Source organism: Eumetopias jubatus, unplaced genomic scaffold (genome assembly GCF_037043125.1).
Source record: "Eumetopias jubatus isolate StellerSeaLion01/CBP00866 unplaced genomic scaffold, mEumJub1_p1.0 scaffold_1, whole genome shotgun sequence".
Lineage (NCBI taxonomy): Eukaryota > Metazoa > Chordata > Mammalia > Carnivora > Otariidae > Eumetopias > Eumetopias jubatus.
In genome coordinates, this window is record NW_028274807.1 from 186,241,375 (window position 1) to 186,264,182 (window position 22,808).

At 44.8% G+C, this 22,808-nt stretch overlaps 1 protein-coding gene across 2 annotated transcripts in view; it reads left to right on the forward strand.

Moving 5' to 3' along the window:
- The first annotated feature begins 3,791 nt into the window (after positions 1-3,791).
- PRICKLE2 (prickle planar cell polarity protein 2) overlaps positions 3,792-22,808 on the forward strand; it is a 309,331-nt gene continuing 290,314 nt past the window's right edge. Inside the window, exons 1-2 of one of the 2 annotated variants that reach the window (XM_028110449.2) lie at positions 3,792-3,948; positions 4,618-4,703. Coding sequence is in view for 1 of the 2 variants with exons in the window: in XM_088027678.1 (XP_087883804.1) it covers positions 3,792-3,833; positions 4,618-4,703 (128 nt within the window). In the remaining variant the exon portion in view is untranslated. The remainder of the gene's footprint in view (positions 3,949-4,617; positions 4,704-22,808) is intronic. The other variant, XM_088027678.1, reaches the window with a different exon arrangement.

Here is a 22,808-nt window from a genome sequence, read left to right on the forward strand (position 1 = left end):
AGGCTTCACCTGGCTTCATTGTCTCAGATTCGTATAAGAAAAAAATAGAAATTCCCACCACAGAAGAAAGGCATGCAGAGACCGAAGGGAAGGGAGACCAGCAGCTTCTTGCTACACCTGCTCCAGATTTGGTATTAGAAGACCTCAGGCAACAAGGGCACAATTTTCCATTCAGATAAATAATTTTACATTTCTGATTATAAAAATGAGCATATGTTCATTACAGGAAATAAATTTAAAAGGCAAAAATAAAAAAAACTTATTTTGTGTGTCTCTTTCCAGTCTCTTGATGCGTATTTTAAGACGAATTAAAGCCAGACAGCCTCTACTGGTTTTGTTTTCCGAACTTTGTATGATAGCAAAGGCGTTTTCCATGTCAGTAATCATGTATGAGGATTTCTCCAGGTTCCATGAGTAATTGCACTGCCTTGAGAGATGAGGAAAGAGCACACATCAAAGAGGTCTATGGAGGGTAAATGCAGCGATATAAAGCAAAATAAATTGTCTACTGTTCACCTACAGCTGACAGTGAAATTGAGTTTTCATTCCCGAGTTACCAAACTTTATCTTCCTAAGCAAGATAAAATGCTTGTTGACTAGAGAAGTAAGACACTGCTTCTCAAACGTGAGCCTCAGGTGTAAGTAAGCCCATGGAGAACAGCCTCCTGTTCAGAGAAGATAAGCCAAGGGGGACTCATTCAGCAGGGGGTGATTTAAAATTTTTTTTTAGGGGCGCCTGGGTGGCTCAGTCGTTAAGCGTCTGCCTTCAGCTCAGGTCATGGTCCCAGGGTCCTCGGATCAAGCCCCACATCAGGCTCCCTGCTCAGCAGGAAGCCCGCTTCTCCCTCTCCCACTCCCTCTGCTTGTGTTCCCTCTCTTGCTGTGTCTCAGATAAATAAATAAAATCTTTTTTAAAAAAATTTAAAAAATTTTTTAGTTTTACTGCTTTAAAAAAAAAAGTTGAAGTATGATGAACATACAATGTTACATTAATTCCAGGATTTTTTATTTTAAGACTTTATTTGAGAGAGACAAAGAGCACGTGACTTGGGGTTTGATCTCAAAACCTGAGGTCATGACCAGAGCGAAATCAAGAGCTGGACGCCCAGCCGATGTCAGGGGTGTTTTTTATGGCCGATGTCAGGGGAAGCCCTTGGTGCTCTGTTTAGGAGGTGAAATTGGACCCCATGCATGTGGCTCGATCAGACAACATGTGGAGACCCCTTACATCTTCTTGGCCTCTCCTCTTTAACCAAGAAACAAAAGTGAAATGCCCAGATCACCCACACCACTTTCCCCAAGGGCATAATTACTGTTACATCCTTCACCAGCCACGTCTATCCAGAGGCAAGACGATTGCCCCCTGCCCTTGTACTTCCTTCCAGGGAATTTGAAGAAGGTGCTGCTTCCTCAGGATACGTTTTTCCGTCTGTTAGAAACTTGTAATGCATTGGTTTTGTTCCTGACCTTCGCCAACAGTTTTCATAATTAAAATACAAGCAGGCAATATCCACAGCGAGAACATGGTCCTCCCGACCCACACCTGTCAGTTAGAAGGCCATGCACAGTGCAGCATGGAGCAGGGAATGCAGTCGCCCTGCTGAGAAGGCCAGGTGAGCCTTCTGCACCTGTACTGATTATTCACCTGGGGTTTTAATTGCTCCCACCCCTGCCCCCCACCTCTACCAAAGCTACTGCCTTCTCTTTAGTCATTTAACAAACATTTGTCAAGCATTTGAAATGAGCCAGAGCCTGTGCTAGGCCTGTGCAAATAAAGAGATGAATGAGCCATGGCATTTACTCTCTGCAAGTGTACCATCTACTGGTGCTGGGTGGGGGGGTGTTGGGTAAATACATAAAAGCAATATAAAGGAATCTACCCTTTAGGTCCCTAAGTGTTGGAGTATTTTTTTCAGAGCAAGGATTATAGTGAGGTGAGTGAAGGAGGGACGGGTAAGTACAGAGTAGGATCTGGTCTTCATTTAAATTGTTGACTTTGTTGCATCAATTACGATTCTTTAAAATAGTGCATAAAAGTATTATTTATCTCAGTTACTGAGTTTTTTGGGCCGCCTGTAAATTTCACTCTGCACTTTCCTCACCCTTGTTCTGGCCTGGAACTCAAATCAAACCTTACTCTCTAGGCATTGATGATCATCAGCAAACACTGATAGACAGCAAGTATCTAAGCTGGGTCACGTCCCCGTTCTTTTGCGTTTGGGGTATAGATAGACTGGCCTTGCCACTAATTTGCTATTAGCCCAAGCACACAGCTTTTCAGCTCTCAGCCTCAGTGCCTAAGCCCAGAGAAATACCTTTTTGACAATGACAAGACATTTGACATTTATGGAGTCCTCACATTGTGCAGGTGCTGTTAGAGACCCTAGAGCCACTAAAGTGAACAAGGGTGGGTGAGGGCAAATAAATAAGTAAACAAGATCATTTCAGTGTATGCCATGGGTGGTATGAGGGAGTGTCTGTGTGTGAGATGTTACAATAGGGGGTCAGGGAAGTTTTCTCAGGGGAGGTGGTATTTCAGCGGAAACATCAATGGGAAGTGGACACCAGGGCCTATACTGCTCAGACTTGCAAACTTTTTTTTTCTTTGACAGCTAATCTCTAATGAGCCCTTAGTCTGTGCCTGTTATAACATCTATAACAACTCTAACCTGTGCTGCCCACTCAGCTCTCTCAACAACATTGTGAGATTAGGACTCTTGTTGTATCTTTTTTTTATTCGATAAGGAGACAGAATCACAAAGTCAGTTGCTTTGGGAAGATCACCAGCTACCAAGTGGTGGGAAACGCATGGGCGCGTGGTGGGGGGAGGGGGTGCGTCAAAGCTTGCCCTGCAAGGGTTCAACAGTTACTGTGCTGTATTCCAGGCGCTGGGCGGGTGGGGGCATCTGTCGTCCTTCTTCTCCTCATCTACCGTAAGGAGTGAACGCATTCCAGGCATGTCACAAAACTTTTTTTTTTAAAATATTTTATTTATTTATTTGCGAGAGAGAATGAGATAGAGAAAGCATGAGAGGGGGTAGGGTCGGAGGGAGAAGCAGACTCCCTGCTGAGCAGGGAGCCTGATGCGGGACTCGATCTCAGGAGCCTGGGATCATGACCTGAGCCGAAGGCAGTCGCTTAACCAACTGAGCCACCCGGGCGCCCCATGTCACAAAACTTTTTAAAACAGTCCATTTTGGAGGACGATGGGACTGTTCTTGAATGTGCTGGCTGTTAACAGGTCTGTGTGAATTTGTCAAAACTGGTAGAATTGTGCACCACAAGGGGGGAATTTTACTGTATGTGAATTCTACCTTCATTTAAAAAAAACTTAACCCCTCATCCCTCCACCTCCAGCCGCTACCCAGGCCAAAGCAACAGGGGGCCTTCAAGTGGTCCCTGCCCGAACTTCGCCTGGGGTGAGGGACGAGCCCTTGTGGGCGGGCCCAGGTGCGGGAGCGAGGTGGCGGCGGCCGGCGGGCGGGGAAGCCGGGGAAGGGAGAGAGTAGGCGCAGCCGGTGCGGGGGAGGGATGGGAAGAGCCCGCGGCCCGCGGGGCGAACCCGGGGAGGCGGGGGGGATGCCGGGAGAGAGGGAGGGACCTGCGGGCGGGAGAGCGAGAGGCACCAGCAAGGGAGGCGGGGGAGGCGTGCGCTCCGGAGCGAGCCCGGGGCTGCGAGGCGGAGACAACCAGGCCACCGGCCGCCGAGCGTGCCCGCCCAGGCGACCCGCCCTCCCGGCCGCGGTGCGGACCGACCGACCGACGGCGCTGCGTGCAGGAGGTGCCCGGCCATGTTCAGCCGGAGCTCCCGGAAAAGACTCTCCAGCCGCTCGGTGAGTATCCCCCACCTGAGCAGGGCCGATCTCTGGGTCCCCCCAGCCCCCGGGCCTCCGCGAGCGCCCCTGCCCAGCTTCCCTCCGCGCGGCGGCCGCGCACCTGTGGCCCCAGGTAAGCCGGCCCCGAGGGCAGGGGCGTGTCCGGGGCGCGCGGGAGCGCTGGAAGGCGCCGAAAGGGTTAAGTCCGGAAACCCGGTCTGGGCGAGAGCGAGACCCAGAGCGGTGGCCCTGTGTGTCATAGTGTGGGGGCGCCCGGGAAAGACCCCTCCCTCGCCTTTTCCCGTAAGGCAGGTCGGAATCACAGTATCTAAGCTCCACCGTCCAGCCTCTTGTAGCTCTAGCCGCGGACTTGACTTTGGGCTGTGTTTTGGGGTGTCTTGTGCTGCCCTCTTCCCGGGAGCACCGGCATGGCTCAAGGCGAATGAGCGATGGTCGCTTCTCAGGGACCCAGGGGAACAGAAAGGTCTTGCTTTTGTTTCTTAGAAACCCGTGACCAAGGTGTCTGGGGGAGACAAAGCCCCAGCCATGACCATTTCTTGGTGGCTTGGTGCCCACGCCAGAGGGTAGCCAGCCCGGGTCCACACACCCTTCCCCACGAGGGAGACCACCCCTGGGGCGCCGGCAGCACCCCGCCCCGCATCCCCACAACGGAGAGGAACGTTGGAGGCAAATTTGATACGGTGGGGTGGGAGGGGCAGGTCATTCTGCCTGGGACGCCAGTGGGGCTTTGGAGGGAGCCCCCGTGGTGGAAACATGGTTGTGTTGTCTTTTTGTTTTGAAGTTGACTGGACTGGGGCGGATAGAGAGAGGCCAGCCATGTAACGCCTGTGGTGACCAGTGCCCCGGGTTCGCCTTGCATAAATGGAGGTAGGATGCGTTAAATCCGATTCCTAAAGGCATAACAATTAGGGGGTGGGGAGTGGGGAAACATATGTCTATACACACACACACACACAAACGCCTATATTTATCTCCTTTTGTAAATCTCACTTATAAGTCACATGGAAAGAATGCAAAGGCTGTTCCTTTAAGACTGGGGCTACATCTGCTACAAATATTGAAAGGTGGAAGTGGTGGCCAGACACTGGGGGATGCAGGAGAGCTGGGCTCAGGCTGCATTTCCCTGATGGGAGAGTTTTGAGTCCCTCCTACCCACACTCTGTGTATCTAAGTTGCTCAGCCCCAAACGGCTCAACTTGGGCATGGCAGTGTCTCCAAGGGCCACAGCGCGGCGCAGCGTGTGGAGGATACCCCAGACTAGCTGGTGTTTTCCAGTTCAGCCCCTGTAGCTCTGGGTCCCACCCACAAATCCACTACTGCCCGCCTGCACTGTGTCAACCCTCTTCGGTGGCCAGATGTTTCTTATTAATGGGCCGTGACTGTTGACTTCCAGGCAGCCCCAGCCTGGATTGGAATGATTATGTTTGGGAGATGCGGCATCGGGGTGCCCTCCCGTTGCATGTGGCTGCTGGGGCTCTGATTGGAAAAAGTTGGGGTGCAGCCTTGCAGACTCTCAGTTTGATGATGTAAGATGAGGCGGATCCTTCTTGGCGACTTCATGAAAAGGAAGAACCAGTGACAGGAGAATGTCGGAGACGACATCCTAAAGTGTTCTCTCTTTGATGAGTGCATCTTTCCCTTTTCCCCACCACTCATATGGCCCTTTGAAGGGGCGGTTTCTGGGCACAAGGGGGGGAAAGCCTGCTTTGATTTTATTTTACCCCTCTGTGTGTGCTTCTCTACTTTCTCCCAAATGGTAATGTGTGCTGGTCACCCAGTTCCAAGGAAACTCCCAGCCGGCTCCTTCAGAAATGAAATGCTTTTGTTCCTGCCTCTGACGGGTCTGGTAGCCTCTTTGCTTTGTTTCAAGGCGCTGAGCGCAGCCCTTATGGCTCCCAAGCATTTAATAACTTCTGTGTCAGAGGCAAGGCCAGGCGACCTTATAAATATGTAATGGGCAGAAAGAGGCACCCATCACTGCCGGTTTTGTAGCCCAAATAGGTGTGGTCTGAGCTGGCCCCTTGCGCATCCCAAATGTGAAAGTAGGTGATCCATGGAATGGGTATAGGAGTGTGACTTTGTAAACCCAATCCAGTATGGCAGGACTGCTGGCTTCCTTTCCCATCTCTCTGGTGCTCTCATGGGGGTAGGAAAGGCAGAGTCAAGAAGAGGAGAGTGCTTTCCCAGCTCCTCCCCTCCTCAGGAGCCTTGGGGTCACCTGACCAGAGGTCTGTGGGGTGGTGTGCAGTGTGGGGTTGTGGCCTGACGCGCCTCCTTTCTTCTGTGTGACCTCTGGCCTCCAGTGAGTCACTTGGTCTCCCTAGTTCTTGGTTCCCCAACCATCAGGTGGGAATAATCATGGTACTCAGCTCACAGCATGACTGGAGGGGTTAAATGAGATATGGAAAACCCATTGTTTGCCCAGGATCAGGCTTACGGTAACTAGTGGCTACGTTTGGTAATTATTTTTAGCTTCCTCTCAACTGCTGCTTGGGAGGAGGCCTCAGTAGCCCGTTTGAGGCTGCTGGGTGTCCAGGTTACGGTAGACATTCATGACCACAGTTTCTTGGAGAACCTTCAGCCGTTTTAATCCAGTTGATTTTTGTGACGGGGAAAACAAGTGTTGTCTTTTCAGCCCATGAGGGAGCCTTTCTTTTGGAGAGAGACCCTTTCATGAGGCTGAGACGGGTTTTCATGCAGAAGCAGTTTCCCCATTGACAGCAGAAAGGCTTCACTGGGGCTCCATGAATGGGGTTTTTATGGTATTTCCGCCCATTGCTGGAAAGGAAACAGCTCCTTGCTTTTGCTCCCTCCTTTTTCCCCATGGGCGTATTTTCTGGTGACCTTTTGGAGAAGAGGGACAGCTATTCCTGGGGGACAGCACAATGTTCTTTTTTGGCAGTTTGGAGCCCACAGTGTGCTCACTTTCCACTCCTCTGACTGGGGAGGCTGTGAACCCCTGGGAGAGACCGTTGTGCCCCAAGAGGAGCAAAAGGCTGGCCTGACGGAGGCTGAAAGGCTCCTTTGGGTCTGACCCAAAGAGAATTTCCCTTACCCCAGAGTACCAAGGCACCCTAAACATTACCGCGTGGCCTCTCCTCTCGCATCTCTGCTTCCACACTGGTCCTCTCCGATCCACTGCCCACCAGCAGGCACCTCCCCAAAGTAGAACAGAATGGAGGCCCTGCATCCAGCTCAAAGGTACTGGATGCAGGAACGTTCTAGGGGAGGAAACGTGTTGTAAACAAACTTTGCTTCCTCCTCTGGTGTAGTGGAGGGAGCTAAGGCTTTGAAGTCCAGTTGGAGCTGGCCCCGCTGTCTTGCTCTGGCTTTGACAAGCTGTGTGACCTTCAGCAAATGGCTTGGGCTCCCTGAGTTTCATTTCCCTCCGTTGTCAAAGTGGGATCTCTCTACTGAACAAATATTTGAGTGCGTGTTTCGTGCCTGCCTCTCTGCTGGTGCTGGGGATATAGCAAAGAACACACCAGACAGGATTCCTGCCCTCATTCAACAAATAATTACATTTTAGATAAGGTGGTCAGGAAGGGACTCTCAGAGGAGGTGACATTTGAGCAGGGACCTAGATGAAGCAAGTGCAGGAGGAGGAACCCTGTTGATTCAAACCTGGGGCGGGAACCAGCTGTTATCACCATCTCCTGGGAGCTTGCTAGAAATGCAAAATCACAGGCCCTGCCCTGGACTTACTGAACCAGAGTCTGAGCTTTTAACAAGATCCCCAGCTGATTGCTGTGCTCCTTAAAGAGAGAGAAATGGGAAGTTCTAACACCTAGCCCTTTGGATGCCGGATTGTTCTCTGTACTTTGGGGCTTCCTCCGTGTGAGGAAAAATGCCAAAGGTCCCGTGGAAGGCTCTTAGAGTTCGTGGGGATTTCCCTGAGTTACAATACTCTTTCCCCGTTTCTGTTATCACCCACACCTGTAGGTGGCAAATGTGCGGGTTTGTAGGGTTTCTAAAGAAAAAAAAAAAAAAACCCCTAGGAGGGCTCACTGTTGTCAAGCGCAGTGCTCTCCACCTGATCTAGGGCAGGTGGAGAGCAAAAGTAAGCACTGTTGCCTGCAGGTGACCTGGCCACAAAGAAGCAGCACCTCAAAGCAGCCTAGAGCCAACCCCGCAGTGGCCGGGCACCAGAGGGAAGTTTCATTAAGAGGAATATTAAGGCATCTTCATGGACTGCGGCCAGAACAAAATCATTAATAACTAAGCTCTCCGTGTACTACGAGACAGCATGCTCAGTGGGGATTAATTGAGCTGCTTGTTTGCAACCAGTTTGAGCAGGGAGAGAAAAATAGCCATTTTTGCAGGGAAGATTTGCCCTGCAAATGCCAAGGCTCGATGAATAAAAACAGTAATAATAACGCCAAAACATCAGCCATGACAAGGATGGGCGCTTACCCTGTCCCGAGCTGTACCTCCACTATTATATACATTTCTAGTTCGTCCTCACCAAACTCTCCAAGGTAGATGTGGGGATTTCCCTGATGAGGAAACTGAGGCTCCGAATTGTTAAATAATCTGTCCCAGGTCTCCTGACTAGGGAGAATGAGCCAGAATTTAGCTCTAAGACCCTGGTTCATTTTCTGGTGACTTACTGCCTCTTGTTATCTCTCTGTTGTAAGGCAGAGGGCTCTCTGGTCACATCCAGCCCGCAGGTGGATTTTCTTTGGTCTGCACAGTGTGTTAAGTAAGAGGGCTTTTTATAACATTAAAATCCAGGTTTCCAGCTTCTCTTTGAAAATGCAACGATGTGGTAGCAAGGAGCTTCCTTTGCTACCTTGGCAGCCTATGAGTGGTTTTTCTTCAGGTGGATGTGACCTTGGCTTGCCGTTGTCTCTGACATTCCAGTTGCACTGAAGGGCCTCTTCAGATATTTAGGCAACCTGTCCCATACTGGAAGTGATTGGAGTTTGTAAACCCTGAATAAGCATGCTCCTCTCTCAATGACCTTAAAAACAGTACGCTTCTGTAGTAGTAGCTACCATTTTGAAAGCTCTGACAATGTCAGGCAAGCGTTCTATCTTTCTTGTCTTGCCCTGACAGCGGTCCTTGGAGATGGCGCAGTTATTTTTACCTGTTTTAATAGATAAGGAAACTGAGTCTCTTGGGGTCAAACAATTTGCCTAGATTCTATAGCCAGCCAGTGGATGGTATTCCAGACTTGTCTGACTGCAGAATTCTGTGTCTGGACCAGGACTTTTCAAACTTGGCTGGCATGTGAATTCCCAAGGCATCTTATTCAAATGCAGATTCCGACTGAACAGGATTCAGGCATCGGCCTAAGATTCTGCGTTTCTAGGAAGCTCCCAGGTGATGCTGATGCTGCTGGTCCAGGGAACTCACTTTGAATAGCAACAGTCTGGACCCGGGGTCGGCAAATTAAGTCTTGCTGGCCAAATCTGACCCTTTACCTGTTTTGTATGACTTATAAGACATACATGGTTTTAACATTTTTTTTAATGGTTGGAAAAAAAAATGGGGAGCCTGGGTGGCTCAGTCGGTTTGAGTGTCCGACTCTTGGTTGCCCCTCAGGTCATGATCTCAGGGTCATGAGATGGAGCCCCGCATCAGGCTCTGTGCTCAGTGCAGAGTCTGCTTGTCCCTCTTCTGCTCCTCACCCTGCTCTCTCTCTTTCTCTCTCTCTAAAATAAATAAATAAAATCTTTAAAAAAAAATGGTTGGGGGCGCCTGGGTGGCTCAGAGGGTTAAGTGTCTGCCTTCGGCTCAGGTCATGATCCCAGGGTCCTGGGATCGAGTCCCGTATCGGGCTCCCTGCTCCTTGGGAGCCTGCTTCTCCCTCTGCTTTCTCTCTCTCTCTCTCTCTCTCTCTCTCTCTCTGTGTGTGTGTGTGTCTGTCATGAATAAATAAATAAAATCTTTAAAAAAATGGTTGGAAAAAAAATTAGGGATATTTCACGACCTAGGAAAATTATATGAAATTCAAATTTCAGTGCCCATAAATAGCTATCTGAACAAAGTCAAGTGCATTTGTTTGCATACTCTCTATGGCTGTTTTCTTGCTATAGTGATAGAGTTCAGTATTTGCAACAGAGATCATTTGGCCTACAAAGCCAAAAACATTTACTGTCTCGCCGTTTACAGAAAATGTTTGCCAATCACTGGTCTGTACCACTCTGTAGGGGAATATGCAAGTAGCTTTACTTGGTTTTAGAAGAAAGGAGTGTGAGAACCTTTTGGAATTAGAACCAGAGGAAACCTCCCCTTCAACCTGGATGAGATTGGTACAGAAATCAAAGACAGCCAAAGAACCAGGGGATAGACCAAAGCCATTTCTAAAGGGCATGTGGAGATGAGGCTTGCAAGACCAGATCAATGCACCGCCAGTGGATTCTAAGCTCCTTGTAATCCCTTTAACGTTTCAGCTTTGCTGATAAATGTAGATTCGACTTGAGTATTAAAAGACAGGCTTTTAGAATAAGCCTCCTGGAGTTGCACTTTGAAGAGCAGCTGATGTGGAAAACTCAGACCAGTGGTAGTTTTGTGAGGTGGTTTTAGTTAGGCAGAACGGTTTGTCTCCGGACAGCCACAACCGGAGGCCTTTCCAAGCAGGTTGCTTTGGCCCCACTCAGCCACCCCAGAGGCAGCGCTCACTGGGTCAGCCAAGACTGCCTCGAAAAGCATCTTAGTTGCCCTGGCAGTTGTGTTGATTGATGACTCGGGTGATGATCTGGGGAGATGCTGGCCTGGTTTCCTTTAGTGGATTTTTTTTTTTAATTTTTATCTTATTATGTTATGTTAGTCTCCATACATCATTAGTTTTTGATGTAGTGTATAGTGATCCATGATTCATTGTTTTTGTATAACACCCGGTGCTCCATGCAGTACATGTCCTCCTTAATACCCATCACTGGGCTAATCCATCCCCCCACCCCCCCTTCCCTCTAGAACCCTCAGATTGTTTCTCAGAGTCCATAGTCTCTCATGGTTTGTCTCTCCCTCCGATTTCCTCCCCTTTAGTGGATTGTAATTTGGCTAAGAAATGGGTTCCCACTGATTATTTTGCTTGGGGAGGAAAAACATTGTCTCGGTCAGTTGAAGGGCCAAGAAAAGGGTGGGGGTGAAAGGAGATGGGGTGTGTGTGCACCCAAGACGCATGCCTGGAATCTTCAAAGTAGGGAAGGATCCTTAGCAGCTCAGAAGCTTGCTGTTTGGCTCACTTTAGGTCCCTGGCATTTGATAATATGCTTGATGGAAACTTCAGCACCTTCGTAGGATGTTTCTTGTGAAGGAAGCTGTTAGTTCATCCCAGTATGTCCGTATTATTATCTCTGATTTTGAAATAAGGCGTGGCTATTATAAAGTACTTTAAAATCACACACCTTCCCACACATACACATATAAAACTTACACAGCACACAGAAGAAAACCCTTAATTACACCTCTGAGAGCAGGGGTCAGCAAACCACAGCCAGTGGGACAAAATCAGGCTGCTACCTGATTTTGTATAGCCTACTAGCCAAGAATAGTTTTCCTATTTTTAAGTGATTGGGGGAAAAAAATCAAAAGAAGAATAACATTTTGTGGCACATAAAAATTGTATAAAATTTACATTTTAAGTCCATAAATAGAGTTTTAATGGGACACAGCCATGCCCCTTCCTTTAGTATCCTCTCTGGTGGCTTTTGCAATAGCAGAATCTGGTAGCTGAGACAGCCCTTGTGGTCCAGGAAACTGAAAGAGTTGACCACGTGGCCCTGTGCTGAAAGTCTGCGGACCCCACAGCTAGACATCTCGAGATCTATTGCGTATGGCTTGGTTATTATTTCCTCAGATTCATTCAAATTATTATTTGTTCATAAGATTTTAGAGAACATATACATTGTATATGGTCTTTTGTAGCATACTTTAAGAATTAGAAATTTTTTGGACATCTTTGCATGCCATTATATAAAGAGCAAAAAAAATCGAACCTAATACATTTACTAGCTTTTAGAATCCAGTGTATGGGTGATCAGTGAATTGAAAATTGTCTGCTCATGGCCACTTTGGTTGTTTTCCATCGTTCCTGATTATATACTCTATGATGATAGCTTTTCTTATGCTACAACAGGGCTACGTGGAGCTCTTGTCAAATTGTCCTCCAAATAGATGGTGCCAAATTCCACCCCTGCCATTGAAAAAATGTGCGTATATTTATGTGTTCTTCAGGCTGAAACTTTGAAACATCTCAGCTGGTATAGCAACCTTGTAATTAATCCTTGTTTAATCACCCTGAGTGACCATTTGTACCCGATGAATAGTGAGAAAACACAGAGTGCTGATGTCAGTCATCTTTTTTTTTTTTCAAAATACATTTTATTTGTCTTTAATCTGGAAAGTGGTACTCACATTCTGTTGAAAGGTTGTCATTCATCCTTCTGCTTCTGTTGTTTAAGGTTGGTGGGGATGAGGGGGAATCTCATAAATGTGTTATTTTGTGGTCTCTTGGTTCAAAAAGCTGTAAGGTTATCCTTTAACTCTGCCCTTAATGAGAACCCCGGAGGGAATTCCCTGTGGGACAGAGGGAGCATTCCCTAGAGGGAATGATTCCCAGAGCATTGAACATTTGGAGATCAAAAGGATTCTACCTGCGTTGTGTATGGGAGAGCCATGGGGGGTGATCTCTGGGGAGAAATGTATACTTTGAGGCAGTGTCATAAAAACTTCTATGAAGTGGATAAGGGCTTATGTGGGAACATTAAGGCTGAGTGGTTAAAGGGACAGGCTTTGAAGACATTTTGCTGGTATTGTAGTTTTGGTTCTGCCTTTTACTAGCTAAGAATCCTTGAAAACGTGACTTAACCTTTCTGAGCCTTCCTTGGTTTTCTCATCTGAAAAATGGGAATGATATTATTATTATGAAGTTGTCAGGAGGATTGCATGGGATAGAGCATGGAACATTGTGTGGGGTGTGTAACGTAAGCCCCGTAGGTTTGTGGTCAAAAGAAAGATGGAGAGCAGAATTGGGTAAGGAGTAGGAAGGCAGGAGTGCCTGGGGCTCAGTTGGTTAAGCATCTGACTCTTGGTTTCAGCTCATAGCATGATCTCACGGGCTGTGAAATCGAGCTCCTCATTGGGCTCTGTGCTCAGTGGGGAATCTGCTTGAAGGTTCTCTTGCTTTATCCCTCCCCCCCGTCACAGTCTTCCCCCACCCTTCTTTCTCTCTCTCTCTCTCTAATAAATAAACCTTTAAAAAAAAAAAAAAAAGGAGTAGAAAGGTATGGGTTTATGGCCCTGGAAATTGGAGATTCAGTGACAGAGAACAAATCCCGCCCGCTTCGTTTGTTAAATGGCTGTGATGATCCTAGTTCTATGAACTTCAGTCAGAAGAGATGGAGTCTCCAAGCCCCCCCCCGCCCCCCAACCATGTGGGAGTTCAGGTTCTAAAGGAATGAGTATTCCAGATGGAAGAGCAGATTCACCTCACACACTTACCTGCAGACAAATATACTTCAGATGAAGTGGAGTTTAGAATTGGACCTTATACCCTCACAGTCTATTTGCTTAAATGAAGTGTGCATATGGTATTTGTTAAAAACGGTTTGCAAACCGTAACAAAAAGACAACATTTAAATTTTGCCTCGGGGTCAGTATATAAAAAGGGACCTTTTTTGTGCCTTGTACCCACCAACCGGACCATGAAAATTCATGTCCAAGATGAAAGCCACTCATCATCAAGGCAATACTTAATCCATGTTACTCAAGCCTGCTTAATTAAGTATCGGGTTTTGGGGTTGTGTGCCACACCAAACACTTGGACTTACATGATCATTAAGGAGAAACTCCCTTTTCTAAGGCATGAAAAACAAGGATATTGATACAATATTTGAACCCCAAGATCCTACCCTGAAAACTCCTGAGATAAGATCTAGCCTGTACCTATGTTTTGTTGCCATGGTACCAGATTTAAAATTTTAAGTAGTTGCCAACATTTGATGTTTCGTGTAAGAAATCAGGTTTGGGGTTTTCTTTGGAGTAAAGAATTTCCAGCAATTCTGGGCTTGTATTCCTCCCTTACTTTCTGATAGGGACACATGTGTTCAACTTTTCCATAGTCCCCACCATTCCCTATTGTGTTATACTTGGCCTGCCTCACTCATTTACATTTCGGGCTGGCTGCTGTAGACATCTAATTTTGTGCTACTAATTTGAAGAAGCAAGTGAGTGATTATGCATGAATGGAAGGAGATAAGAATGGCAGAACAGAATAAAGTTGCCACTTGGCAGGGACAAGTGCACTGAGCAGGACATCTAAGTAGCTAAATCCTCCCTGTCTGGGAGATGCTCTTTGGAAGGAGCTCACATTGTTGAGGGTCTGCTGTGTGGTTGGCTTTTTTCATGCTGTAGCCCATGACTCCCTTAGAACAATTTTCTGAGGCATGTATTTTATCTTCTACTTTGTAAACAGGAGAAAACTGAGACCCAGGGAGGTTAGGTAACAATGCCTTAGGTCACACAGGTAAGAAGTAGTGGTGTCAAGATTTGAAACCAGGTCTTAGGGGCTCAAGATCACAAGTGTTCTAACCAAGACAACATGTTTAGCTCTGGCATTTTTGAGTCTCCTTGTCTAAATATAAAACTGTACCATAAGACTGATGAATCACAGACCTGTACCTCTGAAACAAATAATACATTATATGTAAAAAAAAAAAAAAAAAAATAGTAGGAAGGGAAAAATGAAGGGGGAGGTATCGGAGGGAGGGACGAAACATGAGAGACTATGGACTCAGAAACAAACCGAGGGTTCTAGAGGGGAGGGAAGTGGAGGGATGTGTTAGCCCGGTGATGGGTATTAAAGAGGGCATGTACTGCATGGAGCACTGGGCGTTATATGCACATAATGAATCATGGATCACTACTTCAAAAACTAATGATGTCATGTATGGTGATTAACATAACATAATAAAATAAAATTAAAAACAAAAAAAAGAAACAGTACCTTGGGAAAAACAGTCATATTCTCAGTGGTCTGGGCATGAGATTGGGACTGTTGTCTATACTGAACAGAATGTCTGAAGAACCCTGGGCTAGTGGGTTTGTGGATGGGGGCTTTAAGGTGAAAATCCTACAAAGTCAGAGGGCTTAGGGTGCCTGGAAGGTGAGAAACTGGCTACTTGCAGTTTCCCCATAAGATCTGCATACATTGAAGGGGGCTCCATTCAGCTTGCTGACAGGTTTGGTGTTAAATTGGGCTATGGTGGGGAGCCTGTGAAAGGCGGGAGTCTGGGAGTCCGCAGAATGCCATTTGGATGTTTCCTAGAGGAAACCTCTGCAGAAGAGGTCAGGGGAGGGAGTTTACAGAGCATCCCTTCTGCACCCAGCTTGAGTCGATAAGCTAAAAATAAACAGGATCTCCCATCTTTGGACCTGTGCTTTTGAACTTATGTTCCCCAATGCTTCACAGATTCTGACACCACGTTGCAAAGCAGACACAAACACATTTGACGGCTTGAAGGCATTTAATGAGAGCGTTATTTGATTTTATGTTTGGTAAACTACTTGGTGATGCAGAAACTGCTTTCACAATTCTTAAAAACTGGCTCATTAAGTGTACACGTAACATCCAGAGTGGGTCTTCCGCACGAGTGCTGAGGAATTAGGCCTCCAGGGGGCTTATTAGAAGAATGCAGGTGTTTTCTTTCTTCAACGATATTATGAAATTACTCTGGTAATATAATTTCTCAAAGTCTTTTGTTCCACAATCAGGCATCCAGGAGCACGCGCCTGTCATTTGCATCCTTGATGACTTGGCCTTTGGAGCTTCTCCAGTGACTTACTGAGTTGTTGGGACGTTGTAATGACAGTCTCCTCTCAGCTTCATGAAGCCCCAGATTTGGAGGCAATTGATGACAGGAACATCTCCATCATCTTGGGTCCAGGAGTATTTGAAGCCACAGGGAAGGATACATACATAGGTTTTCCTGGGTTCTGGAAGGTAGAACGGTTTCGTAGATATATCCAATTGCTAGAGATTTTTGGAAAATTCTGGTTTTTACTTTAAAAAAATCCTGGTGATAACAGCATTTTAAAGCAGGTTTATTTCATATTTTAAATTAATTTTGATCAAATTGTTGGACAATAAATGTGCCGTGTAGACAATTTGGAAAATTCAACAAAGTCAAATGATTTCTTTAGGGAAAAAAAAAAAATAGTGCAACTCCATGACCCAAAAAGGAGTCCTCTCAGCATTAGGGTGTGGTGTCCTCCTAGGGTTTTAATAGGGAGTTTTACATAATTGTATTATTATGTAAATGAGTACAAACTGGGTGACTTCAGATAACAGAAATTTATTCTTTGGGAGTTCTGAAGGCTAGAAGTCCAAGATCAAGGCGTCAGGAGTGTGGGTTCTCTTAGGAGGCTCTTGGGGGGAAATCCACTCTGCGCCTCCATCTTAGCTTCCGGTGGCTCTTGGCAGCCCTTGGCATTTTTGGCTTGTAGATGTCACTCCCATTTCTGCTTCTATCATCACAGGGTGTTTCCTTTTGTTCTCAGAAGGCCTTGCCATTGGATTTGGGCCCACCCTCATCCAGGACGATCTCATTTCAAGGTCCTTAACTTCGTTACATCTGCAAAGACCCCTTTCCAAAATAAAATCAAATTTAGAGATTCCAGGTGGATCTATCTTTTGGCCTGTTCAACCCATTATAATAATAATCATGGTGAGGAAGCATATACTATTTCATATTCTTCAGCAGTGCACCCGAACTAGGGCTTTTTAAACATGGTATCTATAAAAGTACAGTGGCGCTGGAGGGCTGAGTATTGACTTTGGGGCACCTTTGTGGGGAACCCGCCTTTTGCCTTTTCTAGGTGCAGCTAAATGCTTGCAACAGGCGGGGATTGTGCAAACTGCTATTAGTGGATGGAATTTGCTGTCCGTATTGATGAATTCAGTCTGAATCAGTTGACCCGCAGGGTCACCCTATGAAGTTCATCCATCTTCTTGTAGCTTTTGTTGGGCTTTGCCAGGGAGATGTATACGAAATGAACTGATAGTGTGTAGACAGTTATTTGTGGGAAGAACTATTGGCCCTGGGGCTTTTAATTAATGTCTAGGTTATATAATTGATCGACTTTCAAAGGGGAGAAAAATGGGCTCCCTTAGAAAATTCTTCATAATCCTGGAGATCGGTCCCATCTCTACAAAGTCCTGCCATGGCTAACCTACTCCACTCCCCAGCTCCTATCACTTCTCTGTAAACACAGTCAGAAAAAGTCTAACATTAATTATACTTCCCCATTCCCTGATTTCTGTTCTGTTAAATTCAGCATGAATGGACGTCGGCTTTTCATAATAAATTAACTGAAATAAAATGAAAGCAAATGAAGATTTTCCTCATTATCACTATCATATTAGTTATCATGAATTGACCATTTACAATGGGCAAGGGCTATTCTATTCTAAGCACGTTTCTTATATTCTTAGATTTAATTCTTTGAAACCCTTTATGAGATAGACACCATGATTCACATTGCTTTCAAGACGAGACCTGGATGCTGCAAGTTTAAGTTACTTCCCCAAGGTCACCCAATTAGTTTTCTTGACACCAAGGTTAGATCTTAGGACTCTGACTGTGGTGTGGGCTTTTGAGCACCATATTATTTGCCCAGCTCCAGAGGGATCCAAACAGTGGTGGGGCTACGCCCTTCCTGTTCAGAGTTTACAATTCATTAGCTCTCAGTTAGTGCTTAATTTCCACTTAATAAATTAGGTGCTGCTGGTGCTAGTGGTGGTCCAGAGAATATAGTTTGAGATCCATTATAGCCCCACCCTCCAGGACTTAATGTCACATGGAGAGAACAGATAAACATGATTTAAATGACTGTCCACATTAGCAGTCAATGAGCTTTCTTATCATGAAGCAGTTTAGATTACTGTTAAGTGATTGGTGTTGATATTGAGGGCTAGGAGTTTAGGTTGGAGAGAGGGTCCCCACCCCCACTTGAGCATTAGTATAATCTTGGCTTCCTCCTCCTTCCTATCACCTAGGGGCCATGGAATTTACTAAAGTAACTTTCAAGCTCTTTCATTGGTTGGAAAGTAGAACCAGCCAAGGTCTGATGTCAGCGAAGATGACTTAAGATTTAGGAGGTTCTAGCCCCACCAGATAGTAAAATACATCATAAGGCTACAGAAATGAAATAATGTGGTGCTGGAGCAGGAAGTGATCCTTGAGGCAGACCAGGACGCCTCCAAAACTAGATCCGAGTCTCTGTGCACAGTGGTGTACAAGAGAGGTGACCTGTAAAAGCAGTGGGCTAAGATTTAACAAATGGTGCTAGGACAAGCAATTTTCCATTTGCAATAAGGAGAGAGAGATCCAAAACATTAAAAAAAAATTAAATTTTCTTTTGGACGAATGCTTTTACAAATTTGGAAAGTAAAAGACATATCTAAATTCACATAATTTCTCTTTTTCTGCCCCCCACTCCATACCCTTTTGCCATACTGGTCCCTTACTGGTCCCTAAACACAGTAGGCATATTTCCACCTCAGGGCATTTGCCCATGCTGGCATACCCCCTCCCCCCACCCCACCCCCAAGATGTCCACACAGTTTGTTGCTTTGCTTCCCTCCAGGCCTCTTCTCCAGTGTTTCCTTAGAGCAGCATTTCCTAACCATTCTAAATAGTGCTCCAGCCCTTCCCTTTTCCCTGGCTCTCTTAGTTTTTTTCCGGAGCCCTTTTCACGATCTGACATTACATTTTTAATGGATTATCTGGATTTTGATCTGCACTAGATTTAGTTACTGTAGTCCACACAAGAATTTCAACTTCATAAGAATCTTTTGTTCCATGTCTTTTTTGTTTGTTTGTTTAATTCCCCAACTCTCAGAAAAATACCTGGTGCATGGCAAAAATCCCGATAGAATTTGTTGAATGAATGAATAAATGAATGGATGACCTAGAGCTCAGAAGTCATAAAGGAAGATTATCTTCACATGAATAACTTCAAAATTTTCAAAAGACAAATTGAGAAAATTATTGGTAATGCGTGATATAAAGAGACCTAATTTTTCAAAATGTGGAAACAGCTCTAACTAATGAGAAAAATATGAAATGACTCAATAGAAAACTGAACAAAGGATCTCATCAGGCAGATGTATGAAAAGGCATTATTTGTTTTCTTAATGACATTAGCATTTCTCATGTTTTTGTTTACTTGAGTCCGGGATAAATAGCTATTAGAAAACAGATTTGTGTAGAACAGTGAAGTTTGTGTTCCAAGAACTATAGCATCTGCTTTCCTAGGAATTATTAAAATAGTATGCATACTCTCGTGTCTGAGCTAAGCTTTGTTCACTTCTGTCGAGAAGATTAAAAGAGCTCTTAAGATTCCTTAGGATTTGGCATTGTCTGTGGGTATAAGCAAGATCCATAGGCTGTGATTGTGTGATTCAGGAGACAACAGGAAAACAGTTATAAAACTACAACAAAATATCACGTCTCCGCCTAGGGATGTGGGCATCTGGCCACTCATGACTGCATTTCTGTGTTCTTGTCACAGTGACTTGGAAGGGCTGCACTTAGTGGGCTGGAGACAGGGTTGTTAAACGTTCTTTAGCCTGGGACTCTGTGCCATCACAGGGACAGTAGTCCTGCCCCAAAGTGAGAAGTAACGCAAAGTGTTGCAAGCAGCAAATGCCTTTGGAAAGTGCAAAGCACACCTCTGATGCTTGGAAACTTACTGAACTCCTCTGGGCCTCAGTTTCCCTCATCTTGAGATTGAGGCAGATAGATGAATCAGGAAGGGCTCTGTCATCATTAACACATGATGATAGCATTACTAGGGCTTTCTTGCTGACATAGCCAACTGAGGAGATTTTGGCAAGAAGAAACTAGAGGGGAGTTCTTCATTCAATCCCCTTGCTGGATAAACCAAAGATCTCCATTCTCTCAATGAAACGTCCAGTTAATAGGTCTTTTTTCAGGACGCTGCTAGTCTCTGATCCCTACAGTTGTCTTGTAGATTTGTATATTACCAGGAGTCAATTTGTTCGTTCCTAAATCTCTTCATGCCTGTTATCCTTGGGACTGTCGGTATGTATGTGAACTTCATAAATCTATGAAGTAAAGATGTGCACAGGAATAAGAGCTGGTATTTCTATGAAAACGAAGCTCAGTTCTTGGAAATAACCCAGTAATGAATACTAAAAACAACCCAGTCGAATTAGGTTTTGGACAAAATGATTCTAAAACACTGGGAATGAGGCAGAGATGGTAAAAGGACCTAGATTTGTTGGAGCATCTTTACATTATGACATGCCTCTAAAACAACCAAGCTGAAATTGAAGAAGAGGATTATAGGTTTCTTTTGTGCATGACATAAACGGCATTCTGTTCCGTAAACCCATATGCAAAATCTCCTCTCTCCCTAGACATGAATGTATGGCTATATATTTCAAGAAAAAAAATTAAGATATGTATGTATCATTATTTTGTGATTCCTCAGACACTGCTAGTTGTCCCCACAGCCATCATCTACTTCTTCCTTAGGGATATAACCTGTAAAATACTGTCTGGCAGACAGCCTGAGAATTAAAACGGTATGTCCAGCCCTTTTTACTCCTAGGGGTTGCTGTTTGACTAAGTTCCACTCAAAGGCATATAAGTTAAAATGGTAACTACAGCCTCTCAGAAGTACCTTTCAAAAGAAAGCGTGTACCCCTGCTTCTTGCCCACTGGAATGTGGATGTGACAGTTGGAGCTTGAGCAGCTCAATTGGACCATGAGGTGGAAGCCCTGTGTGGAGGAATGCAGAACAAGACCAGCATTGCCTGAGTTCCTGGTGACCATAGAGACTCCATAGTAGCCTTGGATTGCATAACTCCAGACTGTATTTACATGAGGGAGAAATTTGTTTCTATCTTGTTTAAGCCACTATTATTTTGGATTTTCAGACAACCACAGCATAATTTCATTCCAACTGGACTACAGATGTTGGTTGTGTTGGATAAAAGTCTCTATTATATTAGCCTCTGTCCCAGGGTCAAGAATTAGTTTTGACTACTTGGACAGATTTAGAACTGTCATTTCCAGCAATAAGGTAGGCACTATGTTCTCAATGATGGAGGATCCAAAATCTTTTTTTTTTTTTTTTTTTTTTTTTTTAAATTTCGGGAGTGCTTGCTAAGGGCAAGTGTGCTATTCCAGGATACATTGTTCTGAGGTAGGGATGACTTCATGTGAAACCTTGAGTTTTTGTAAGTTACTAGAGTAAATTCAATTATACATGGTTATAATAAGTACTGAAGCAAGAGTACTTTTTTCCCCCTATAGTTCAACCTCTCTGTGCATCTCCACCATTATCTATCGAGGAATAACCTGGAACACTTCAGGAATGTCATCATGGAGCACTGATTTCACCCTCTGAAAAAGTACATATGCTGTTGTGGAATGCATTTAGAACTGCTTATTTTAGGATTAAAGGGTATAGAATGAAGGGATACGATTAATCCCTTTGATAGCCCCTATCATTTTACCAGCAGACTAGGCAGAAAGCTTGGGTTCACATTACATACATGGAGAAGTATGCCGCAGTGCTACTGTGTGTGAGTGTGGGCAAGGGGTGAAACCTTATCGCCTTTGTGTGAACAGAAAACGGCATGTGCCTTTTTAACCTCTTAATTAAATAATCACCATTCAAAAACTTTGCTTGCTGGAAAGTCTGCCTTGTTGGTTTTATTGCAGGGTAGGTTTGTGTGAAAGACTCGAAGCTGGAGTTGCTTTTTGGATGGTTCTTCCTCACCAGCTTTCCTAAATTACCTGAGAACAGTGTTAAATTGGTAATAAAAAAAATGTCTGAGAAAAAATTGGATGACATTTTGGGGTCAAGTTTGATTTATAAAACACACCGGGAAGTTGATTTATAAAAAGCATGTAGGGAATTTATTCATTCAAGAAAATTTATGTGCCTACTATGGCCCCACATGCCCTGAAATACAGTAAAAATTATATCATAAAATTATGTATTTTGAATTAGTTGGATGTCCTTCCTTGATGCGTATCATATATATAGGAATGCATATATATTAGGCATATGCCCTTATGAATATACATGTGTGTATGTGTACATAACTTTTGTTTGTTTTTTAACACAGATGGTGGCACACCATAGCTACTTCCTCTTTGTCATTCAAAAGTAGATCTTGGAGAGCTTTTAGTATCAGTTACATAAATATTCTTTAAAAAAAAAAAAAGACTGTAAAATCCCATTATATAGCTGTACCATAATTTATTTTTACCAGATCTTCACTGATGATCATTTAGGATATTTAAAATTTCTGGTTGTTGCAAATGTTGCTTGAGTAGACATTCTTATCTATGGATCATCATTGCCTTTATGCATGAAAATATCTATAGGATACATTTCTAGAAGTGGAATCACTGAATCAAAGGGAATACACATTTCAATTACATAAATATTGTTAGAAGGAAAAAAGTTGGTTTTTGAAGATGTAGCTATCAGTGTGTATGGGGGTAGAAGACTAATTTTCAATGGCTAAGCATTTAAGTTCAACAAACTCTTTGGAATGCCAATTAAAACCTTCTTTTTTATTGTGGTAAAATAAACATAACCCGGAATGCCATTTGTATTCATTACTTTGATTTGCCAGCCTCAAGTTTTTGCAAAACCACTAGATTGGATTTAACTTCACTGTACTGAGATGGGACTTATTAAATAGTTTTCTCCTGATAGAGTCTCTGTGGGAGTAAGACACGCCATCCCTACTGTGGACAAGGACCGACATGCTGTCAACATTCCGCTACTGATCATGCCCACGGTGCGGTACTGAATGTCGAGCGTATCCTAATGGGAGTTAGTGTTCTGTCACAAGGTTGGGTGGAAGGAGGCAGAGGGCTGGGTGTTCGTGATTTTGGTGCTGCCCTGATTGGTCTCATCTCCTCTCTGGGTCTTGATTGACACATCTGTAAAAAACAAGGGACTGAGTAAATA